The sequence below is a fragment of the Erpetoichthys calabaricus genome, chromosome 13 (assembly GCF_900747795.2).
Source record: "Erpetoichthys calabaricus chromosome 13, fErpCal1.3, whole genome shotgun sequence".
NCBI lineage: Eukaryota > Metazoa > Chordata > Cladistia > Polypteriformes > Polypteridae > Erpetoichthys > Erpetoichthys calabaricus.
The window spans coordinates 144,849,041-144,874,848 of NC_041406.2; the positions used below are offsets into that span (position 1 = coordinate 144,849,041).

General features: G+C 42.7%; 1 protein-coding gene across 1 annotated transcript in view; it reads right to left on the reverse strand.

The window, feature by feature from the left end:
• The window catches only part of LOC114641883 (fibrocystin-L-like), a 98,490-nt gene that overhangs the window by 67,228 nt on the left and 5,454 nt on the right, over positions 1-25,808 (reverse strand). Inside the window, exons 4-16 of the mRNA XM_028790906.2 lie at positions 24,210-24,331; positions 20,619-20,751; positions 18,876-19,068; positions 17,270-17,412; positions 15,342-15,446; positions 14,861-15,049; positions 14,486-14,656; positions 12,651-12,868; positions 8,322-9,300; positions 7,040-7,288; positions 5,317-5,466; positions 3,114-3,288; positions 1,207-1,363 (exon numbers count right to left, since the gene is read on the reverse strand). Of these exons, the coding sequence (XP_028646739.2) occupies positions 1,207-1,363; positions 3,114-3,288; positions 5,317-5,466; positions 7,040-7,288; positions 8,322-9,300; positions 12,651-12,868; positions 14,486-14,656; positions 14,861-15,049; positions 15,342-15,446; positions 17,270-17,412; positions 18,876-19,068; positions 20,619-20,751; positions 24,210-24,331 (2,984 nt within the window). The remainder of the gene's footprint in view (positions 1-1,206; positions 1,364-3,113; positions 3,289-5,316; positions 5,467-7,039; positions 7,289-8,321; positions 9,301-12,650; positions 12,869-14,485; positions 14,657-14,860; positions 15,050-15,341; positions 15,447-17,269; positions 17,413-18,875; positions 19,069-20,618; positions 20,752-24,209; positions 24,332-25,808) is intronic.

Below are 25,808 nucleotides of genomic sequence, written 5' to 3' on the forward strand. Positions count from 1 at the left end.
GACTGGTGTGAAGTCATTTCATTGTCGTGTGCCCGTTAGAAGTCTGGCAGCAGTGCTCTGGATGTGTCAACAGGATGACTGGTTAGCTCCAGAGTATAATGAGCTGCAGTAGTCAACCCGAGAAGAGACAAATGCATCAATTTGTTTGTCAGAATCATTTACAGAACGAAACAGACTGACTTTGACTTCAGCTGATTGAAACTAACTTTAACAGCAGAGTTCATTTGCTTATCAAATTTGAGGCCATCGTCAAACATCACACCAAGGGTTTACAGTAGATTGTCAGATTCAGATTGTAAGATCAGAAGGTAATTAGAACAGAACACACTCACAGAATGTCACACTAGAGACCGCCTGGCCATCATGCTGTTTCACAGGTGCAGGCCCCTGAGCCGCGGTCATCTTCTGTGTGTGGAGTCTGCACATTTTCTCCAAGTCTCTTTGGGTTTTCTTCCCTGCTCCCCATGACAGGCTCTATATTGACCAAACATTAATGATTCTGCGTCCACTAAAGGACAGTATGGCCTGCAGGGGGTGCCAATCAGAGCCACCCTAACAGCATCATAGACCCCAGGGCAAAGTAGTGCATTGGGGCCCCTGTTTTGACAGCGTAACAGAAATATACATAGGCATCATTTACATCATGGGTCCCTATGCTATTGGGGTCCCTGCCCATTGTGCCCATACGTTAAGAACCCCAGACACAATTATACCACAACAATCCCAAGCATTTTATATTCAGGAAATTCCTTCCAAAAGGTCTTTTTCTTCCAAATATGGCACAATAGAATTGCTTTCTCTTTCTTCCTCTTTCCACCATCCCTGCGCCTTCCAGCCGAGCTTTGCCCTTCCTCCCGTTCCTCCACATCAGATTCCGAATTCCCTGACACACCATAAACCCAGGAAGCCCTTCAGGCCTAGCAGGAAACTCCCCAAAGCAAGAAACGCTGCTGCCCGCAGTCGCAGATGAGATGAAAATACAAGTGCTGATGCACGAAACATCGCTGGTTGTGAAACACCATTTATGCAGAAAATTGCTTAGAAGATTTTGCTGCAGGTTCGATTGCACTCTAATCATTTCTCTCATCAGAACTTGTCACCCAAAGTTAAACCCGAAGGCACAGTGGGATTTCTTCTTTGGAGTTTGTGTGTGGGTACCCCAGAGAGGCTTCGTTGAGACATTTTACGCTCCTCCATCACACTTACCAGTTTTGCGATTCCATTGCCGCCAACGTTCACCTTAACTTTGGTTCTCTGAGACTGTGGTTGGCCATCGGTGATGCAGATGATCTCAGTTTCATTTATGAATGTTACATTACATGGTGTTTTGGCGATAGTGACCACGACGTTATCAATGTCGGAACTGAAAAACAACAAGGAGAAGTGGCACACATGAGAACTCTGAACGCATTGCACTTTCCTTTTCAAATGTCACCGCTAAGTTTTTAGTTGGACCTTCTTAAAAATGGACCTGTCCTGGCTGGACACTACAATTCCATTTGAATTGAGGTTTAATACAAGAGGTAGAGTTAGATTGAGGTTTTGTTTGTCACGGGTACACACACATTAACATACAGTGAAATGTACTTCAGGGAGCAGCCTGTACTGTGTAATAAAATTAAAAAGTGTAAAATGTGATGAACGGTCTGGCATCCCAGGTGGGATGGAGCTCCGTTCCCTTACCTGACCAGGATCCTAATATAATGGATGGTCAAGGAGAGAAATGTGACATTCCCCCTCCCAGCTAGGTGGTGGGCATTAAGGGGTATGGCAGCAGCTGGTGCAGTGGGACTGACACTACAGCAGCAATAGATGGAAGACCTTTACCTGGCTGGGAGGCCAACATAATGGATGAACAATCTGGGTGGAGAAGCATCCCGCCCGGGAATAGGCAGCAGTCACGTTCCTGGTTGGGAGTCTCAGAAGAAATGTGGGGCAGTGGGAGACTGCCTCCCATGTGCAGGTCATTCTCCCATACACTGGGCACTGTGGCGAGCCCCTATACGGGCACCCACAGAGCAGCAGCCAGCAGCCATACCACAGGCATTTTGGAGGAAGCTAAGCATGGTCAAGCCCAGCCAGTACATAGATAGGAGACCATCTAGGAGAAGCTCGGGTTGCTTCTGAAAGAGGTATTGGCGGGGCCTTGTGCTCTGAATGTGGAATGTGGATCCCAATGCCCCAGTGCACTGGTGGAGACACTGTGCTGTTAAAATGGCACCGTCCTTTGTATGAGACATAAAAACCAAAGTTCTGACTCTCTGTGATCCTTAAAGATCCCCGAGCATCCTTCGTAAAGAGAAGGGTGTATCCTGATGTCCATACTAAATGACCCACCATGGCCTGGTCATTCTGGCCCCCTAATCATCCCCTGCCTCTAATTGGCTCACTGTCTCTCACCCCTTCACTATCTAACAGCTAATGTGTGGTGAGCATACTGGCACAAAAAATGGCTGCCATCACATCATCCAGGTGGATGCTACACATTAGTGGTGTCTGAAGTGGCTCCTCACTCACTGAAGTACTTTGATTAACAAGAAAAACACTATGTAAATGTGATGATGATGTTGATGATGATTATTATTATAGGGCTTCCTTGTTGGGTTTAGTGGGGGATGCCAGGGGAAGCTATCAGGAGATGAATGCCCTGTTGCAGGGTGGTCTGCCTGGCCAGGAAGTGCTTCCTGCAGACAATGGTGTGGGCACTGAAAGTACTTCCAGGTCAGATTTAAAGAAGAGCCATCCAGTTTGCCTGGGGAGTCGTGAAGAGCTGAGGAGGAACGAAAAGAAAAGAAAAGAAAAGAAAAAGAAGTGCATTGGATTGGATTGGATTGTTCACAACTGAGAAAAGTAAAAATAGGCTTTGGTTGAACCCACGACTGTCCTTGTGAAGTTGGGTCTGGGGTTTGGGGCTCAGCTTTGTATTTCAATGCCCATAATTGCCCCAGGTATGTCTTTTCATAAAGACGTGATTCATTTAGCCTACTAGTGATGCCGGGAAAAACACTGACAAAGGCAAAGGACTGAATCCCACCTGCCTTGCATTTCAATGCCTGAAGGCCATTTTTTATGTCTCTTTTTTCAGACTGTCAGCCATTCGTTGAGATGCTTACCCAAATCCAGAGCCGGTGATGGTGAGCTTTGTGCCACCTCCAGTGCCACCTCTTCTTGGAGTCACGGCGGTAACCACAGGGGTCAGCGATGACTCATAAGTGAAGGCATTTGACAACATCACCAAATTATTGCCATTGTAAACTGTCACGTCACAGCCCTGGCTCGATCCTGTGCCTGTCAAAATTTAAGATTTTATGGTTTCATGATTTATTTTTCAGTCCAAACAGATCACTTATTAAATTCAGAATCTTCCAAAAACGCGTCAGATATTCCAATGCACAGGGCTAATGGAAAGGCAGAAGCATGACAATTCACGTCGTCATTTGAATATAAATGGTGCTTTACTGTTGTAGCAGACGATGGTAATGCCAGTTTGTTTGTGAGTTCATGCCCTCTGCGCTGCCTGGAAAAATTTGTGAGACGGAATTTGAAAGAGTGCATCAAAAAAAAAAAGAAAAAGAAACAAAAAACATGGAAGGCTCGTAACTGAGAAAACAACTGTAGATAACTGCAGAGAGTCAAACTTGAATACTGCGGAACTGAAACAATCGACCTCTCTACTATGGCGCCTGTGACGTCACCATCAATGTGTCTACAGTAAGGCAATGACAATCAAGACAAAATGGCCATGTCAAAGACAAACATAAACGGCATTATCATTAACTGCAATAAGTCAATTTTAGTAGTAAAAATCAGGCAGATTTACCAGCACGGCATTTTGGGTAAGCACCCAGAGGCCTGTGACGGTAAAGGAAAGGGCCTTTTCATGAATAATCCCTTTGACGAAACAATACAGTCTCTTGTATACAGACCGCTGCACAATAAACAACCGGGTGTCCACACAATGCATTGTTAGATGTACGATCAACTCTCTGTTAAGGGGCCATGTCACCCAGCGGCCTGTGGGGGTCTTAATCTGGGCTTCCTAAAAATGAACTAAATATTTGGAATCCAACACCCCGAGTAAGACATCAATAAAGGAATCCGAAAAAAGTACCAGCAATTCCTAACAAAATGAATAACAAAACTGTATTATGACACCCTGAAGGAGATGCCCACCCTTCAAAGAGCACATTCATGTCGATTTGGAGACTTAACAGGAGCCTTTGGAACAAAGGAGAACTCTAAAACTGTAAAGAATCAAATTTAAAAGAGCAAAGCAATGTATGTTTTGGTGCATTCAAATACAAAAACTCATTTCTACACAGCACAATGTAAAATTCTCTAATCCATCCATCCATCCATCCATTTTCCAACCCGCTGAATCTGAACACAGGGTCACAGGGGTCCGCTGGAGCCAATCCCAGCCAACACAGGGCACAAGGCAGGAATCAATCCCGGGCAGGGTGCCAACCCACCACAGAATTCTCTAATCCTCTTAATCCAATTAATTTTTGCAGGGAAGGTGGTCTTAACAGCACTGAGCACCAGAGAGTTATTACCATGAAAAGGGGCCTAACGAAAGGGCCGGATGTGCTGTGTCAGGACTCGACAGTTGGGATTTTTTGAAATGAGCGGGAATGGGAGATGAGACGCGAGCGAGGAAACAGGCAAGGGTCGTAACCAGAAAAGACAGACCACCAAATGTCAAGTTTTAAATGTAAACCAAAAATCGAAGTCTTGAAAACCTGAAAAATATTTGGTTGTAACCAGGAAGAGCTCATCAGAATAAGGCAACACACACCTCCCTGGAATTCTAATAATCGGATGATCCAAAACAGAATATGCCGAGCTTTATCAGGCACTCGGGATAACGTAACACATGCTGAACTCCCCTTGTGACTCTAGGAACGATCACTACGGCAATGGCGGATGCAGTCGCTTAAAAATAGTGACACTTGACTCATAAACAAAATGGTGTCACGATAAGACGTTATTGATGTTCAACTTTCAAATACTGCATGAGGCAAAAATGGAAGTAACGATCATATTCCTTGAGGTCCAAAACCCCATAATGCATGTATGACATGTGCTCAGATCTCACAGGGAAAACAAAAAATAAATGAAAGAGAAACAGGTCATTATAACACCAGCTGTGTGTGATGAAAATTTAAGTGTGAGCACAGAGCAACACCAATGTGGATGTCACACAGGCGGCGAGAGCTTTGTATGGTGGGCTCAGATCCGTTTCAGGCTGTGAAGTTCATGAGAACAAATTCTTTGGGAATCAGTGTGAGCAAACAGAACGTCCAGTGAACTTACCATTAGAAAGTGGCACCTCACAGTACAGAGTGGTGGACGAAGACCTGAGTGAATCCACGACGCACGAAGTATTACACACAAAGACGGCCGACAGCTGTTTGTCAAATCCATCACCTGACAACTGCAGAATGGCTCCGCCTCCAAAGCTTCCTGCAACCAAGGCATTCGAAAACTGTTGAAATATTTTCAATAAATAGCAACAAACACATCTGCCTAATTAGCTGACCCTCCCTTGAGAAAATGGAGAAGTAAGATGGCATGGCCTAACAAAGAGAGCTGTATGGAAATTATAAAACGTAAAATAAAAATACTTTAATGCAAATACAAGATTAAGGAACGTGAACATTAGACGTGACATGGATCTTTATCATGACACACAAAATTAAACAGGGCCGGAGGATGACAATAGAGATCGGTCATTTATTGTCATTTGTACCGGCAGGTCTCCGCCTACAAATCAGTTTCATTTCTGTAGGCCTTTGAAACCAAATTCTGCAAGTTGCACTGAAAAATGTCCTTCAATAGGAAAACAGAAAAATGTTGTGACATTTCATTACTTATTTTAAATTAAACAAAATGTAAAATTATTAATAAAATGAAAATGAAGCGATTTTAATGTGCGTCAGCCCTGTGAGGTATAAGCCAGCGTTTCTTAATTTTTTATTTTTTTTTATTGTGTCCCTATCTTGCCCTTCTAAGTGTCTTTGAGACACATTTCTTGTTGATTGTCTGAGTGGGTCACCGATCATCAAAGCGATGGATTTATATGACAATCATCAGAGCAATGTCGATTGCTTAGTCAACCTGAGTGTGACCCACTTCATGGACCACCTGTGATCCATTGCCATTAAATGTAACAGTGACTTGTGACCCATAGTTTGAGAAACGCTCATCTAAACCAATTTTTGCCATTTTTGAACTTCCAGCAGAAGTTGTACTTTTCAGAAAACAACTAGTAGAGCCCTGTTTACATTATAGTTTAGCTAAGCAAATGATATAAACAGCTGATAACTGGACAAACACCTTTTAAATTTTCAGTTGTCATTTGAAAAAAATGTAAAATATTGAAAGATCCGACAGCTTCCAGAAAAGAAAATTGCAGAGATGTGACTTTAGCACATTTTTCAATATGGCTAAACGTTTCCCACGCAAAACACAACGAACAGTGTGGCTTGGTGGTAAAGCCTTAGGTTGTGGGTATGAATCCCACTACTCACACTGTGTGTCCATCAACAAGTCACTTCTCTGCCTGTGCTCAAATTGGGAAAAAAAACAAAACAAAAATGAATTTAACCAATTAATCTTGAACGTTGTAAGTCGACTTGGATAAAAGCAATTGGCCAAATAAATATATGTAAACTATATAAACTGTTCTGGTCCAGAATGAGACAAAGTAGCACATAACACTACGTGCTTTGCCAAGGAGATTTCTTCTTCTGAACATGCTGAGACACCAGTGATAATTAAATACATTTCAATTTTTGGGGGGTTTAGGGGATACATCAGGAGTATACTCTGTAGACAACAAAGGTGTTTTATGTATTTGATTATAACGCACGTCTTCAAATTGATTTGGTAACATTAGAAAATAAAGATTACTGCTGTCTTTTTACCATTATCGTCCAAACTTGTGATTAGTCGATATGTACACCAGTTTCCCTTCATCACATTATCCAGCTGTGTATTGTTTCACACTATTTACTGTACTGTATGTGTTTCTTACCTTGACTTGGGGAGACGGATTTCAGGTCGAGTTTATAGGTGAAGGAAATGCTTGACATGGCATATCCCTTTATCACATGGAAAAGTGTGATTGCAAAGGTGCCTCCCGAATGGCTGCCCAAAGTGCATTGGACTTCAGTGTCATTGACTTCCAGAAGAGCACATGGAGTGCCACCGATGGTCACTACAATGTCATCTGCCACTGAGCCAAACCCAGAGCCAGAAATGGAAATGTTCGTTCCACTTGATCCTGATAAAAACAGCAAACAAGAATGTCGTAAATACAAAGGTGCCATGGTTAAGGAAGTCCTTCATTTTCTATTGTAACAATCAGCTTTGTTTGTCACACATACACTTTTGCTCCTCCAACTTCTAAAAAAAGCAACAGGCCACCAAATCAAACACTATTCATAAGTTCAGATGGAAAATAAATGAATATTTGGTTGATGAATAATATTAAATTAATCGAGGTTCAGAGATTGAATGACAGTTTGGGGGACCTTTAAACCGGCATGATGTCATAAACACAATGACCCAGTGCATCATGGGGTAGAATCCCATAGAAATGGTGACACAAACTACAAAACAAAATAGCGCCAGAGAAGATGATAAAAACAAATGAACTTCAAGATGAGTGCTCTAATTTAAGTTCTGTTTACAGAATTACATTTCATGGGTGGCAACCCCTAACACGTAATCAAACTGAGGTTTCTAGCTTCAGGGAAGCCTGAGAAAATTTATAAAAGAACACAAATCATACAAAGGAGCCATATTACAGCAGGCAGGCTCTCGTACATGAGATCAGTGCGTCACACAGGAGACTTGCTTCTCAGGATTTATTGAAGTTTGCCCACCTGTCTGATTTGTGCCTTCTGAACTGCATTTGAGATGTTGGTTCCTTTACAATTATTTATTAATTTTTCCATGTTATTATTTCTTCTGAAACAGCAGTTCTCGTTTAATTGTTTCTTGTCTTTTGTTTTGTCACATTTTCTTTTCTGTTTAAAATGTATCCTCAGTTCCTATTTAATTTCTTTTGACTTTATTTCATTCATAACTAAAACAAGTTTCCTTCAGTTTCTGAGTTATTTCCTCAGTGACACGTCACATGACCTTCATTCTCATTGTACCCACTAAAGTCCTAATTCAGTCACACGCAGACGTTTCACTACTGAGAACTCAAGCCCGCCCTTCCTTGCTGCCATTTCTTTCGTTAGTCTTGTATTTCATTAATGAATGTAACAGCAGACTTTGGCTATTTAAACGATAAACCATCAGCCTACCTGTTGATGGGTCCACTGAGCTGATTACCGGAGTGCTGTCCATAGAGTACATGAAGTATAACGGCGGGTAGACGGTTGACAGGACTTGGATATTCACATTTGCGTTTCCTTGGTTGTTGGCTGCGGTTGTACATTTCACTTCACTTGTTGTTATATTAGTGATGGCACAGAGGATGCCCCCTACAGTCACTGTGGTGTAGTTAGGGTAAAACCCATTCCCAGTAATGAGGAGTGTCGTCCCACCGAGGATACTTCCAGAATTCGGTGACAGCGTAGCAGTCGCAAGGCTGAATATGGCGATGTTTCCAGCGGCTAGGCCTTTGCTCATCACCACAACGTTTAAAATGTAACTTCCAGCTGGCAGTGGCCCAATGGGGCAGGTGATTTCTGTTTCTGTGACCTGACTTGGATGAAAAGTGAAGTCTCCAATTAAAATGAGCACATCGTCTGGGTCGCTCCCAAAGCCTGTTCCATTAATAGAAAGGACTGCAGAGCTGCTGTCTACTGTGTCTGGTGAGACGCTGTCTACCTGAGGAAGGGAGGAATCTGTGTAATGGAACTTGCAGTCCGAATAACAGGCAGCAGGGATGCCATTCACTGATAGCTGAACATTCCCTGCACTTTCAGCAGAGGGCGCCGTATCACAGATGATACTTGTGTAGCTGAATGACACAATGGAGCAGGGCATGCCAACCACAGTGACGATCACAGAGCCTGAAAACCCGGACCCGAGTATCGTCACCCTTGTGTTTCCTGTGGTAGACCCCGCACTGGGGCTGATTGAATCGACAGTTGGTAACAAAACGAATCGACGATCAAACTCATTGACGATTGTGCTGATGGCATTGCCCCGGTTATTCACAGTCACGGACACAAGTTCTGCAAAACCCACTGGAAGAATGTCTTCTGGATTGACATAACAGTTGATTTCTGTGAATGTGCTGTTGATGACCTCACATGGGTGACCTCCAACAGTGACCTGTAAAAAAAAAAAAGAAAGTCAACTGGTTATACTGGAGAGTTAAAGCAAAGTTTACTGCTAACCCAGAGCAGAAGCATATTGCTTATTACTTCAACAATATATCAATCTCGAGTTGGTCTCATGTGTCAAGTCAGTTAACCTGCAGGAGACAAAGAGTACAGATAACAGGAGAACGGAGGGAAGCCATCAGTGGAGTCCCTCAGGGGTCTGTCCTCAGACCCTTTGTTACTTTTCTGATTGATTTTAATAACATTGATTCTAGTATTGTTAGTATACTTGTGAAATTTGTACATGACATTTAAAAATGGAAGAATGGCTGACACATAGGAGGCAGCAAAAGGAATTCAAAAAGACCTGGAAAAGCTTTGGAACTGGGTGACCACCTAGAAAATAAAGTTTAATGAAGAAACGTGCAAAGTGCTGCACATGGGCCAAAGGAACATCAATTATAAATACAAGATGGGAGATAATGGAGCTGCAGAAAGCAACCACTGATAAGGATCGAAGGGTTTATATCCACACAACATTTTCATTGTTTAATCAGTGAGCAGAAGTGAATAAACACGCAAATAAAATGTTAGGTCATATCGTTACGTCTTACTTAACAGGTAGAAAAATTCTTTGTTAGTTGTGGTTATTATACTTCATAGACACATGATATTCTATACTGTGTCCTACAAGGATCTCTCCTGGGTCTGCTGCTCTTTTCGATTTACATGCTTCCATGAGGTCAGATTATCTTGAGGCATAACGTGAGCGACCACAGCTATGCTGACAACACACAACAGTATTTATCAATAGCGCCTGATGACCCCGACTCTCTTGGTTCACTGACCCAATGTCTTACTTTTGTTTCGGAGTGGATGAGTAGGAATTTTCTCAAACTAAATGAGAAAACAGAAATCTTAGTGATTGACAAAAATGGATATATTGAGGGTATTAAAAATAAACTTGATCCATTAGGATTAAAAGTCAAGACAGAGGTGAAAAATTTAGGGGTAATTTTCGACTCTGACCTAAATTTTAAATTACATATTAATCAGATTACTTGGACAGCATTTTTTCACTTAAGAAATATAGCAAATGTTAGATCCCTTATACCTTTGCAAGATGCTGAAAAATGAGTTCACACTTTTGTTTTCAGTCGACTAAATTACTGTAATGCACTCCTCTCAGGACCACCCAAAAAAAGACATCAATCGATTACGAGTGCAGAATGCAGCTGCTAGAATCTTAACTAGGAAAAGAAACTCTGAGCACATCACGCCAGTTCTGATGTCACTACACTGGTTACCCATGCCATTTAGAATTGACTTTAAAATACTGCTGATAGTTTACAAAGCTTTAAATAATCTCTCTCCATCCTATATCTCAGAAGGTCTGTCACCTTATACTCCAAATCGTAACCTTAGATCTTCAAATGAGTGTCTGCTTATCATTCCAATAGCTAAACTTAAAAGAAGTGGTGAGCCGGCCTTCTGCTGTTATACCCCTAAAATCTGGAATACGAGTTTACCGATAGAAATTCACCAGGCTAATACACTGGAGCACTTTACACAAACTGCTATTTTAACATGATTTCCTCATAGCTTCATTTTAGTCTAACCCTGCTATTCTGTATATGCATTAAATTATCATTTTTATCATGGCTCCACAATCCGTACTCACCAACACTTTCTCTACTGTTCTTTTTCCATTTTTCTGTGGTGGTGATCTGCGTCACCACCACCTGATTAAAGCACAGTGATGTCCCAACATTGACGGATTGAAGGGCAGAGGTCCACATGACCACCATCATCTAATTCTCCCACATGAAGCCATGAGGACTCATTGAGATCATTGATGTTAGGTAGAATGTCCAGTGGGGGCTCAGCGGTCTCGTGGTCTCAGAACCCCTGCAGATTTTGTTTCTTTTTTTCTCCAGCCCTCTGGAGTGTTTTTTTTTTGTTTGTTTTTTCTGTTCTCCTGGCCATCAGGCCTTACGTTATTCTTTGTTACTTAGTATTGTCTAATCTTATTTTTATATTTTTCTTTTGTCATCTTGTAAAGCACTTGGAGCTACATCATTTGTATAGAAATGTGCTCTAGAAATACATTTTGTTGTTAAAAATGTTGAACGTAAATCAAGGGAAATTATACTAAGACTATTTAATGCACTAGTAAGACCACATCTGGAGTACGGTGTGCAATTCAGTTCACCGCAGTACAAAACAGACAAAGCAGCACCGAAAGCTGTGTGCAGGAGACCAACCAGGAGCATCTCAGGACTTGAGGACACGTCCTATGGTGACAGACTGTCACAACTAAACCTGTTTAATTTGAGCAGAGGGAACTCCACAGGGACCTCCTCCAGGTCTTCAGAATTCTCAAAGGCATCGATAAAACAGATCCGGCAGAAATCTTTTAAATCATCTGTGAATCACATACTCGGGGACACCAGTGGAAATTAAAGAGGAGTGCATTTAGGACTGAAGCCAGAAATCACGTCTTTACGTAAAGAATTGTAGGAATCTGAAACAAGCTCCCAAGCCACGGAGTTGAAGCAGAAGCCTAACAGCCTTTTCGAAGAAGCTGAATGAGATACTGAGACAGCTTAGCTCTTAGCTAAAGAAACGAGTGACAGCAGATTGAATGATCTCCTTAGTTCTCTACTGTCATAATAAAATACATCACCAAATATTTCCTTACAATAAATTAGACACTTGAACAATTTGCAAAGACTTGTCAGTTGGACAGATTTCTACTTGCCAAGAGTTTTTTCATGGTTCCCCTCTCTCTTTGATGATTTTTTTTTCAACTTTAGTCTCATTTTGGTCTGCGTGGGCCATGAAGCCTGCTTCTAGAGTTTGAACCAGCCTCATTTGTATTTCTAGGTGGTACATCAGCCTTGAGGCCCAACCTTTGGAGGCATTGCCTCATTCAGAGTTTCTGAGACTTGAAGCAGTTGTAAAAGCTAAGAATGAATTAATGGAGGAAACTAAGATGTCTTTTAGACTTGGGTCACTCCTCTGTCCAGGACTAATCGACAGACTAACCTTTTAATGTCTTCCTTCTTTATCTTGAATGGCTGCTCTTCACACCATCTCCTGTCTTTCACTCCTTTCATCTCCCTGACTTTGCTCTCTCCTATATATTTAACAAGTTTTTTTTTTTTGCATTTTCAGGAAGGCTAGGTACCCTTGTTTTAAATATTTTTAGCATGGAATATCTTTCACCTTTTTCCTTTAACAACAAAATCGGCATAAGGCCTACATAACTCCATGGAGAGCAGAACTGTAAATGTTCTGACATTCACGTTACAATCTATCAGTCCTGAACAAACGCTGCTCTTTGAGACATTCCCTTACTTCATTGGCACAGGCGGAGCTGCTGAATCCCGTTCCCTTAATATTTAACACATCGTGGATCGTTCCGTTGGAGGGCCTGATGGCAGTTACTGTCGGAGACTCACAGCTGGAAAACTGGAATATGAAGGCGTCCGCACTTGAATTGGAAAAGGAAGGCAGACTGCAGTTCAGGGGCTCAGCAGTACAATTATTGACATCCATTGGAAAAGGAGAGGAACCTGGTGATGAAATAAAAATCAGCTGAGTTTAACAAAGCAGGACATCAGTACACGTCTTCGAAAACAGTAACTTAAGGAATGTTTGTCATTGTTCAGATTTACAGCAACACAACCCAAGACGGAAAGTAAAGCAAAACCCAAACAGAATTGATGGGTGTGAAATGAGGGAATGAACTGAAGAAATTTCTGGGGTGCCACCGAGATGGAAATACACGACAGGTCACCAGGGCAGAAGGGAAGGACCAGGGGCCTCATGTATAATGCCGTGCGTAGAACTCGCACTATGACATGGCGTAAGCACAAAGTGGGAATGTGCGTACGCACAGAAAAATCCAGATGCAGGAATCTGTACGTATGCAAACTTCCATGTTCTTCAGCTACATAAATCCCGATCAGTGTGAAAAGTAAAGCACGTGCACGCGCCTTCTGTCCCGCCCCAACTCCTCCCAGAATTACGCCTCTTAGACATGTCTACAGGAATTAAATCTTCTTTTTCTTCTTTCAGCTGCTCCCGTTAGGGTTGCCAGAGCAGATCATCTTTTTGCATATCTGCCTGTCCTCGTTATCTTGCTCTGTCACACCCATCACCTGCATGTCCTCTCTCACCATATTCATAAAACTTCTCTTAGGCCTCTAGAGCTCTATCCTTAACATCCTTATCCCAATATACTCAGCATCCCCCCTCTGCACATGTCCAAACCAACGCCATCTTGCCTCTATGACTTTGTCTCCCAATCATCTAACTTGACCTGACCCTCTGATGTCCTCATTTCTAATCCTGTCCATCCTTGTCACACCCAATGCAAATCTTAGCATCTTTAACTCTGCCACCTCCAGCTCTGTCTCCTGCTTTCTGGTCAGTGCCACCGTCTCCAGCCCATATAACATAGCTGGTCTCACTATTGTCCTGTAGACCTTCCCTTTCACTCTTGCTGATGCCTGTCTGTCACAAATCACTACTGACACTCTTCTCCACCCGCTCCACCCTGCCTGCAGTCTCTTTTTCATGACTCTTCCTCAATCCCCATTACTCTGTACTGTTGATCTCAAGTATTTAAACTCATCCACCTTCACCAACTCTACTCCCCTCATCCTCACCATTCCACTGACCTCCCTCTCATTTACACACATGTATTCTGTCTTGTTCCTACTGACCTTCATTCCTCTCCTCTCTAGAGCATATCTCCACCTCTCCAGGGTCTCCTCAACCTGCTCCCTACTATCGCTACAGATCATAATGTCATCAGCCAACATTGTAGTCCATGGGGACTCCTGTCTAATCTCGTCTGTCAACCTGTCCATCACCATTGCAAATAAGAAAAAGCTCAGAGCCGATCCCTGATGTAATCCCACCACCGTCACTCCTACCGCAGACCTCACCCCTGTCACACTTCTCTCGTACATATCCTGCACAACTCTTACGAGGGGGTTTTCATCTTCTAAAAACATTTCACTGCTTATCATATAACTAAATTGTTATTACCAAATATTTATTTCACCAAATAATTTTCCCTGCTCTGCTACACTAATTTGCTTCATCTCATTCTTTTGAAGCTGAAGAGTCATTTTAAAGACCAAAGCCATTTTGACGTATGGTAAACAGGAACTTCTACTCACTTGGTTGGTAGTTTGCTTCTATTTCAAGGACTGAGATGAAAATATTTTCCTGGTCATCTGGTAGGGGATTAACGGTGACCACTCCTTGCATGGCTATTGTTTGAGCGTTATCTATATAGCCACTGCTGTAGTAATATACGCCAGGGACAGTAAACTCATACGAGAAAAATCCTGTAAAGTTAAATAAAAGAAAAATTAATCCTCAAAACATTTCACAAGGAAAATGCAGCTAAAACCCTAAAATGATGCTCAAATATTGCATTTTAAATAAATGAGGCTCCACATTTCAACATTGCTCATTGACTCCAGTGTACATATGAGCTGCCCCAAATTCAATGGTATTCTCATGCAGCGGCATTTCATTGTGTGACCTACCTGATGGAGTCCTGCTCGGCCCACTGTTAAATCCTTGGCCGCTAAAGGTGGTGTCACCAGGATTGGAGACGCTGAAAACTCTGTAGCCAATTCCACCAGTGAGGGACTGAGCCTGCCACTGCCATTGAACCGTGTCTCCAACAAAGACTTCCAAAGACGATGGAGCCCAAGCGTAGCCGACGCCTCTGACTGAAAGATACCAATCCATTAGTTTAGAAAAGCTTTGGAAGGAGTTGTTAAGAATGGAGTACTCTCTACGGTACTGCTGCCTGGAATTTCAAAGTACATTTGAGATCTTTGGAGAGCACATTTCTGCACTGTCTATCAAAGAAAGAGACACAGGAATTGTTTATGAACTGGACTATTACAAAATACTCTACAGTATGTGAAAATAAGTCAGCCATGGGAGTAGGATTAGAAAAATGTGACTGTTTGGGGGGCACCATTTGAGATGCATGTGGACTTTGCAGCAGGTCCATACCTATATCTGTGCCCAGGTTGGTCACGGTGTACACTTTTCCGGGTGCCTGCACCACACACTCCAGTCGATCCTGGGCCACATCGGTGACGTTGCATCCCTGTTGTCCTTTAAAACAATGAACAGTGCGTGAGTACCTGAGCCAAACGTATGGAAGTGTTTTAAAGTCACCAAGAAACACCTGAAACACTCTCAGTTATGTCTCACTTTGAATTTATCGGTTATTTATCCTTAATTGTTGCTTCTTTTAATCTTGAGTTATTATGTTTTCATATTATTATGTTAGTGTGTTCAACGCTGTGTGAACACTTTGAAATCACTTCTGTGTTTTTGGTTCAGTGCCTTCTGACGAAAAAACCTTGACATACGACATACCGTTGGACTTGTCTTGGTGTTTAGCAATATAAGATGTCAGCTTTTTGGGGTTTCCCCCGAAATTTTTGGCCCTCTGGACCCCAAAAAGAAATTAATGTTTAGGCCATTGTGGATCATATTGTGTGCAGGAAATGACCCCTTTTTGATAGAGTAAACCAAAAGGTGTCTTCAGCAAAAAGGATCAGAAGGTCACATCAACTTGACCCCAGAAGTTCCCCTTCTAATGGGATACAAGGGGTCAAAGTTACTCCTCTTCAGAAAATCTTTGACCGGGTGGGGAGCAGTAATATCGGCATGTGGAGTTGCTGGTCACAAATGTGATCATATTTTTGATATTTGATATGATATATGCGCAGCAAAAACTGGTCACTAATTAAGAAAAGAGTTAGAATGAAAACTTGCAGCCACAGTAGCTCTACAGGACTGGAGTTGGAGACCCCTACCTTAAATAAATCAACAGTGTATACCCCCTGATTTTTAACTCTAGGTTCCCACAAAGAGATTTCTTTAAGATTAGGGTTGGTTTTGGCTTGCTGATCTAATTATATCCATAATCCCTAGCCAATCATCCTCCCAATCCCAGAAAATTAGAAAAAGACAATTGTTTAAGTTTAGGGTTGGGTTGGGTTTGTTGGATCACCCCTTTTAAATCTCCATCCATTTTTAAACACATTAAAGGCATAATGTCTACCCCCACCAGAGTCTTTTTTATCCTTAGGTTTATCCTATTGTTAAGGTAAGGGATGGGTTTGGGTGGGTCATAAAAAATAAAAACCTTGGAATCTAAAGACATTAATCTATAGTGGGTATGCAATTCAGGGTCCCATAATAGCGTTGGTCTAATGGTCTGGGGAACATCAGTTAAGGTAAATCAACCAGCAGAAAATGAAGTATCAGAAAGAGAGACGTCCAGTGGTGTTTTAGAAGAAGCCCCCTGTAGTTGTGTTTCAGGGTTTGAGATGCAGTTAAACCCTTACCCTACCCACCCGGTGGTCACAGATATTATTTTTCATTTGTAATTCTTTACTAGCTGTCAATGGACCTCTGTCAGATGGTGAAAAATATTGCATTCCTCTTACCGGTGAGAATATTTAAATATTACAATCGAAGCACATGTTATATTTCAAATATTTGATGCCAGACAAAACTAACCTGAAGGGATTTCAAAGCATTCAGAAGCCATTGTTATGAATACAAGATAATAAAGAGTCACCTACAAATCAGTCCTTACTATGAACCCAGGGTTTCGCTCTGCTGCCGCTCTTGAGCCATTTATTTCCTGCAGCTCGTTTCTCTGGTGTGATGTTACACGGAGAAAAAAAATTAAAGAAAAAGTACCTTGGCAGCAGTCGGAACCTCCAGAAAAGGACAACTTTAGAGTGACTGCTCAACCTGAGAGAAAACAGGTCCAGTACGTGAAGAAGACATCACAGATGCAGACTGAGCCACACAAAGCACACGGTGCCGAGGTACAGAGCAGCCACTTCAGTTTTTATCAAGTCACAGTACGAATCCCAGTTCATTTTGTGTTAAATGATCACTCTAGCAAATCTTACCTAATAAAACTTGGATGTCATCAGGATTTGTGCCAAACCCTGACCCAGTGAGAGTCAGCTTGGTGCCGCCATAGAGGGAGCCCATAAGGGGCTGTACGCTGGTGACTTGTAGGACGTACTCAATGGTAGTTGTGACATCAGCACTGTAAAAACACACATTTTAGTTCATTCAGAGTTGTTCTGCCAAAGGAGAATCACTTCTACGTATTTCAGGATTAGAAGATGAAAGGAGAACCACAATGGGTCAAAACCAAATAGTCAAACCGAGAAACGTGAGACAAGCCAGAAAACTGAAAACGAAAATACAGAGAAGTGAAGCCATTTAGAATTATTCAAGCACAGATACAGAAACAAAATGCATAATATGACTTTATTTTCGGTCATGCCCATGACGTCATGTGTAACTATGCAAGGTTACCTCGGCAACAGCTGATGCGAAACTCGCCATAATGACCACAGCTCCCCGTGGAACGTCGTGTGATAAAGTGTGTGGTCCCACCCCAGAGGTCGGGCAGCACTGATCTAAACAAATGGGCCTGATGGGCCGAATGGTCTCCTCTCGTTTGTAACATTTCTTATGTCCCTCGTTCTTATGGGTGTCCAGTGGTGAAGAACGTCTCTTGAGCCGCCTGGCTAACAGATACAGTGAGGGCAGCACTGCGGGTCCTCTCAGTGGCCTCATCCTGTACATTTGTCAGCACAGCTCAGTTCTCAGATGTGCTGCACAGATGATGTTGTAGCAGTTTGTTTTTTACCGACCCTACAGGCAGACCTGCTAAGTTTCAGCTCTCATTTACAGTAAATGGCGCTCCTGCATTCTGTACCCCCCTTAATAACCTTATGACTACCAGGTCTGGCGCAGAGGAACTGTCCTGCTTTGGTCAGAGTTACTCACCTGGTTGGGGTCAAAGTCTTGTTTCTTTTTGGTCCTTTATTTTTTTGTGCCATTTATTTATGTTGATTTTGCATTGTTCTATGTTTTTGATGTTGATCTTACGCTGCCTGTGTTATGTCCCATGAGTTTTGTGGGTGGTACCTGAAGAGGCGGGGTCACCTGCCAATCACGGCTGGGAACCGCCCTCCTCCCTATAAATCCAGAGGGTCTCCCACAGTTCCTGCGCTCTCGACTGGGTGACTTCTTGTGTTTTGCTGGGCATTTTCTTGTGCTTTTCTGCATTTTTGAACCTTTACTCTGTTTTTGACCTCGGCCATTGGATTATGCCTTGAAACTTTGCTTCTTGGGCTCCAGAGATCTTCACCGTGTGACACAGCATTTTGTGAAAACTAAAATGTTTTTATTTTTATAACAATTTTGTGCTTGCCTTTTTATTTAGCTGGGACTTGGAAATATATCTCCCTCTAGTGGGCATTATTTGGAGTGCTTTAGCAATGTTTTGGAATTTACAAGCTTTGGAAGTCATAGCCCACAACAGGAATAGAATGAGACCCAATAAGACCCTATGTGTCCCCTCCTTAACTCTGTCAATATATTGTCAGCTGTTGGTGAAAATCTGGCAGCCATTCTCCAGTTTCTCAGACTTACACACTTGGCTTGCTCAGGGCCTTCTGCTCACACCAATGATGCCAATACCTACAGAATGCTTACCTGGCGCTGGCAAATCCCCAGTTTTTGACTTTTACTTGGATATTATGCAGCCCTGGTGGGAGGACTGGTAGTACGCAAATAATTTCAGAATCTGTCCATTTCATAATGCTGCACCCTGCATTGTCGATTGACACCGAGCTTTGGGGGTCCCAGGTCTGGAAATTGCTTCCTGAAATTGTGAGATTGGCACTTTCTAAAAAGAGAAAGGAATGAGAGTCTGAGAAATAGATTACGATAGCAAAGGAACTACAGCATTTTAACATTACATTAACATTGTTGGGCACAAGCAGAGTAACTGAGGGTTACTGTGAGCACAAAGTCACGGGGAGACGATGAAGAAGCGAGAAACGGAAGTTCAAAGCAAGCGAGGATCAGAACATCGGGAGAGCCAAATGAGAAACCAGGAACCAAAACGGGCAAAATGACATTGAAAGTCAAATTCAGAAAAATGTCATTCAATTGTTAAGAAGAGTTTATACATCCAACAAGGAATAAAGGCAAAGTGTAATCACCACAATATTTATACTATTACATGTGATGATGTCACTAGCGAGACAATCGTGGTCACAAAGAAAAGCCGATATTTCATTTCAAAAACAAATCATGAAAATAACACCAGCAACGGATTCCTCAGGTGTCAAAATCCCAACAACAGACAAGCAGACGCACACACACACATAGACTGTAAGTCGTGCTGATAGCACACAAATGCTGATGTTCTACCACACTCTGGACACAAGGGTGCTCTTTAGCTAGTGGGATGCTGGGGCTAATCAGGCACCCCCACCTCTATCCTGGCCACTGGGTGCAAAGCTGCTGGACCTCAAGCTAAACGCCTTACACCTTCTACATCAGTGAAGCCATCCAGCAGCTGTAGGTGTTCATGCCAACCAACTCCTGCTCTTAACTGGACTTCTGCCTTCCATGTTTTGGTGCTTATGTGGATACTACAAAGCTGTTGATACTCTCAAAATCTTATTGGAATATGCGGTATGTTACATAAAGAATAAAAGAAGATAAATGTCTTCATTTTTAAGGTATTCATCATCATCATCATCATCATCATCATCATCATCATCATCATCATCATCAGATGTCCTGATTATTTGTTAAAGAGCAAGTGAGTTGGTGGGGATAACACAGAAGGAGCTGCAGCCTTTCAGTGTTCAGTGGTGCTTGTCCCCGTGTCTGCTCCACTTGTCATTAATCGTCGTTATCAGAATGCAATAAAGGGAGCAGAAAAGGAGTGAAAAGACGGTTAAGCGTGCTGGCAAAAAATCACAAATATCCTTCAAAATACAGAATAAGAGAGTAAGAAAAAAAAGTGCAGCAAGTTAAAAATGAGATTTAATTTGAAGGGGAAAATGGCTGGGCAATCGTGCAGCCACACGGGGGTCCGCCCCCCAAAAGACTGAACTAGGGAACCCCTGCTTTACATGATGTCCTCATTAACCCCTGGAGAATCTCCAGGACAAGGCTGATGTTAACCACAGAGCTGCAGGGGGGCACCAGGGGGTGCAAGTGGAAGCCTTTCAACTAATCAGAAGTACAGCTACTCAGATACCCCTACATCTAAAATCAAATCTGTCCATTATATGGGGCTCTTACTGCTCATCTCTCTATCTACTAGGTCATGCTTTTCACGTCATAAGACGTAAACTCTCCAGTGTTTTCTACTCACGAAGGAGAGCTGTTGCTAAAAACTAAAAAAATGCAGCGTCAAAGATGTCCAGAATCACTTACCTGTCGCAAAAGTGCTGGCTGGACGTATTTGTGTGATGGCGGGTGTCACTGCCGTATCGTATGTGAAGAAAGGACCGAGGGTGATGTCCACTCCCTCCACTGTCACAGTCACATTATAGGAGCCAGCAGTGTCCTACGGGAGAGGAATTCCTGGTTAACAGCGAAGATCAAGAACTTTCTTAGAGTTTCAGACCTAAACATTCTGAGTTCTGCTCACATGTTGTCTGTCTGTCCGTCCACCTGCCCGCCCGCATGAAACAATTCACCTCCCAGTGGACTCACTTCATGGACATCTGGTGCATTTATTCTTTGAGCACATTTGTTGGGATAAAGAGCACTTTGACTTTCACAAATGGCTCCCAGAAGGTAACAGCACCCACACCGTGTCAGGAGATTCTCCTCCTCGGAGTCCAAATGGCTTGCCCCTTAACTTTTATAAATGGAGCCCCTCTGATGACAGTGACCCTCGGCAGCCACCTATGTTGCCTAATTGACTGACCTGCTCTGGCCATAAAGTCCTACAACGGGTAGTGCCCATAGCAGAAAAGATTACTGGGATCGCTCTGCCCACCATTAAAGACAGCTTTGTAAAGCAGCTTAGCCTTGTGAGGGGCCGCTTCCAGGGGGTCTCTTTGTCCCACTTCCATTTGGCAAGAGGGTATTGTAACATCTGAATGCGTCCTGCCAGGTTCTACAACAGATCGTACCCCCTTGGTGATTCGGACTCTGAACTCTGTGCTGCCCCCCTGCCTCAGATCTGCTCCTGGCAGTTAGTACATTTGTTACATGAGTTACTACTGGTGTTTTGTTTTGTTTTTGTTAGTTCTTTTTATTATTTCTTCATTACTATCTATTCACATACCTATTAGTTATTTATCTCTTCAATCATTCTGTACTGTATAGTACTGTACTGGTCTTTACCTGTCTTGAGCTTGTCCTGTGTTTATGTTGCACTGCGTTTCTGGTTATTTCGTGCCACTGTACGCTGCCATACGCTGTATAGATGGCATGACAATAAAGCCACGTGACGTGACTTGACTTGAAAATCCCACAGGTGATGCCATTTTCACCAGAAATGATTGAATTTTACTGACATGTACATTTGTACAGGACTAGTTATCCAGGGGTTATTTTTATTGACTTATTATTAGCTGCTTACTAATAAAATTAATAATAATGCCAATGAAATTGAAGGACCAGTGGAGAGAGCATCGGTGAGGCAATATCTTCCCTGGGATGCTAGATGACAGCCCTCTTTGGCGGCTGTGGCACCACGGACTCCCGCAGGGCATGCTGGAAGCTGGAGTTTGGTGCAGCCCTGTTGGGTTCCGTGGGAGCCACCAGGGGGAGCAGCAGAGCCCTATAGTGGACTTCCAGCACAGCTAGGAGTGATTCCAGGGAATACTGATGAGGCACCTGAGACACTCCCGGGACCTGAATAAGAGGAGCCTCCTCAGTCCATTCGGGAGCCCGAGTCGGGAGGAAGACTGTGTTGTGCTCTGTGCCTTGTGTGCTGTGAAGGCAACAGCGTTAATAAACCATGTGCTGTGTGTCCTGCTTGTCCTGCCTCACAATGGACTGAATGGTCTCCTCTTGTTTGTCAAAATTCTTATAGTAATTAAAAACTTACTGACGTGTGATGATTCAGACAGGACTGGACCAACAGAGGTCCTCCAGTAATAATTATTCTACCCCACGTCCTGTTATAAAATGAATCCTGTCCAAATAGGTCTTACAGTGCATCCAGAAAGTATTCCCAGCGCTTCATCACTTTTTCCACATTTTGTTATGTCACAGCCTTATTCCAAAATGGATTAAATTCATTTTTTTCCTCAGAATTCTACACACAACACCCCATAATGACAACGTGAAAAAAGTTTACTTGTGGTTTTTGCAAATTTATTAAAAATAAAAAAGCTGAGAAATCCCATGTCCATAAGTATTCACAGCCTTTGCTCAATACTTTGTCGATGCCCCTTTGGCAGCAATTCCAGCCTCAAGTCTTGTTGAATATGATGCCACAAGCTTGGCACACCTGTCCTTGGCCAGTTTCGCCCATTCTTCTTTTCAGCACCTCTCAAGCTCCATCAGGTTGGATGGGAAGCGTCGGTGCACAGCCATTTTAAGATCTCTCCAGAGATGTTCAATCGGATTCAAGTCTGGGCTCTGGCTGGGCCACTCAAGGACATTCACAGAGTTGTCCTGAAGCCACTCCTTTGATATCTTGGCTGTGTGCTTAGGGTCGTTGTCCTGCTGAAAGATGAACCGTCGCCCCAGTCTGAGGTCAAGAGCACTCTGGAGCAGGTTTTCATCCAGGATGTCTCTGTACATTGCTGCAGTCATCTTTCTCTTTATCCTGACTAGTCTCCCAGTCCCTGCCACTGAAAAACATCCCCACAGCATGATGCTGCCACCACCATGCTTCACTGTAGGGATGGTGCCAGGTTTCCTCCAAACGTGACTCCTGGCATTCACACCAAAGAGTTCAATCTTTGTCTCATCAGACCAGAGAATTTTCTTTCTCATGGTCTGAGAGTCCTTCAGGTGCCTTTTGGCAAACTCCAGGCGGGCTCCCATGTGCCTTTTACTAAGGAGTGGCTTCCGTCTGGCCTCTCTACCATACAGGCCTGATTGGTGGATTGCTGCAGAGATGGTTGTCCTTCTGGAAGGTTCTCCTCTCTCCACAGAGGACCTCTGGAGCTCTGACAGAGTGACCATCGGGTTCTTGGTCACCTCCCTGACTAAGGCCCTTCTCCACCGATCGCTCAGTTTAGATGGCCGGCCAGCTCTAGGAAGAGTCCTGGTGGTTTCAAACTTCTTCCACTTACGGATGATGGAGGCCACTGTGCTCATTGGGACCTTCAAAGCAGCAGAAATTTTTCTGTAACCTTCTCCAGATTTGTGCCTTGAGACAATCCTGTCTCTGAGGTCTAGACAATTCTTTTGACTTCATGCTTGGTTTGTGCTCTGACATGAACTGTCAACTGTAGGACCTTCTATAGGTAGGTGTGTGCCTTTCCAAATCATGTGCAGTCAATTGAATTTACCACAGGTGGACTCCAATGAAGCTGCAGAAACATCTCAAGGATGATCAGGGGAAACAGGATGACACCTGAGCTCAATTTTGAGCTTCATGGCAAAGACTGTGAATACTTACGTACATGTGCTTTCTCAATTTTTGTATTTTTAATAAATTTGCAAAAACCTTAAGTAAACTTTTTTCACATTGTCATTATGGGGTGTTGTGTGTAGAATTCTGAAGAAAAAAATGAATTTAATCCATTTTGGAATAAGGCTGTAACATAACAAAATGTGGAAAAAGTGATGAAGCGCTGTGAATACTTTCTGGGTGCACCGTAAGTCACCAAATGCTCCTGAATGTCCCACCATGGTTTCAAATCCTAACCTGTTTCTTTTGGAGTTGATAACAAATATGCCACACTTTTAATATAAAATGCAAATGAACCAGCCTTTGATTAAACCCTCACCTGATTGGCTGCGGCTTGTCCTACTGAAGTGCTGCAACTCAATGAGGAAAACATCCAAGTTGAGGGACCTGACTGAGCGCGTCACGTCAAGCAGTTGACTTACCGCAGGAGTCGTGCACTGGAGGCTGTTCAGGTTTACACTCAAGACGGGGCAAAGCTTATTATTGATGCTGACGACGGAGTTTTCACTGAATCCATAGCCTGATATCATGAGCACAGTCCCACCTGAAAAAATAGCAAATTGAATATTCATGTTTATTTATACCAAAAAAAGTTCATTCTGGCATCAGATTCAGACATGCAAAGTCACATTTGTATCGTGACTGTGTCTTATAAATCATCCCTTTGAGATTTCTGTAAGGGAAGTCTCAATAGCCATATTATTAGGGTCGTTTCTCTTTGCAGATAATGCTGTATCCGACCACACAACCTCCAGGAGTGCCTACCATAGCCACCGACATTGTGTCTCAACAATGGCAACCCAAAATGGCAGCACAGAGGAAAGAGAAAATGATGATGAAAACTATTATCTAGTAACTGTAAACAATTACCAAAATAAAAATAAACTCAAAAAACCTTTAACAGAAATGAATCAAAGGCTTAAACAAACATACAGTAATTAACCAACATGCAGAATCATAAAAATTAAACATTGAAAATCACACATGGAAAACCTTCGAGGAAGTGTTCACGATCTTTAGCGTCATTGTGCCTGTTGTGGTGTAGTGAGGGTATCCTCCCTGGTTTTCTTTTAATGGATGCTTTGCTTTGTTTTTTGAATTTTATTTTGTTATTTCTTTGGTTTCTTTTCTATTCTTATTTTAAAACTTCTTAATTTTTTTGGCACTATTTTATTATCTTCAATATGTACTCAAATGCCTATGTTAAGGCCTAAGGGGGCGGGAACCCCTAATGCTGCAGCTGGGACCCCACACCTTAATAAACCTACAAACACCACAATGTCTGCTTCAGCGGTGTTAAAACCGTCTTTGGCCTTGATTGAGGGTCCTTGTTGGGTTTTTCTTTTTGTGACCCTCATTTTGTTTCTGATTTTTTGCCTTTACTTTTGATATTTACACTCATGTTGTTTTTTGTTTTTTGAAGTTATTGCTTGTAATCATCTCTTGTTTTGAATATTCCATTTCTCTTAATAAACTTTGAAACAAAGAAGGAGCATTGTGTTGGTTGTTATGGGCCTGGCATTTCACAGTATTGGAGCTGCTGGTCATTTTTGTTGAAGATTTGTAACATTTCTTCTAAATGGGGTTGTGCAGGCCACAGAGCCTGCTGCTTGAGTTTTGGTGGTAAAGCTTATTTGTTTGTTCTTTTCTTTTATTTGAATCCTGAGGTGAGATTTTGGAGGTGAAGCCTCCTTTTGGGTTCTGCGAGCTGGGCAGATTGAGACCTCTTCGGGGATGTCATGTGACATGATGTAAGGGGGTGTGTCCTTAGCAACAGTTGCCACCCCTTAGTGATGGGTGAACAAAATGGCAGCAGTCTCTAAGATATAAATGGCGGCAAACAATAAACCAACCATAATGGAAAAGTGCACTTATTCTTGGAGCACATTTGTTGAGAAAAAGAGAACTTTGACTTTCATAAACGACTCCCAGAAGGTAACAGCACCCACACCATATCAGCAGATTCTCCCCCTCGGGGTCCAGATGGCTTGCCCCTTAACCTTTATAAATGGAGCCCCTCT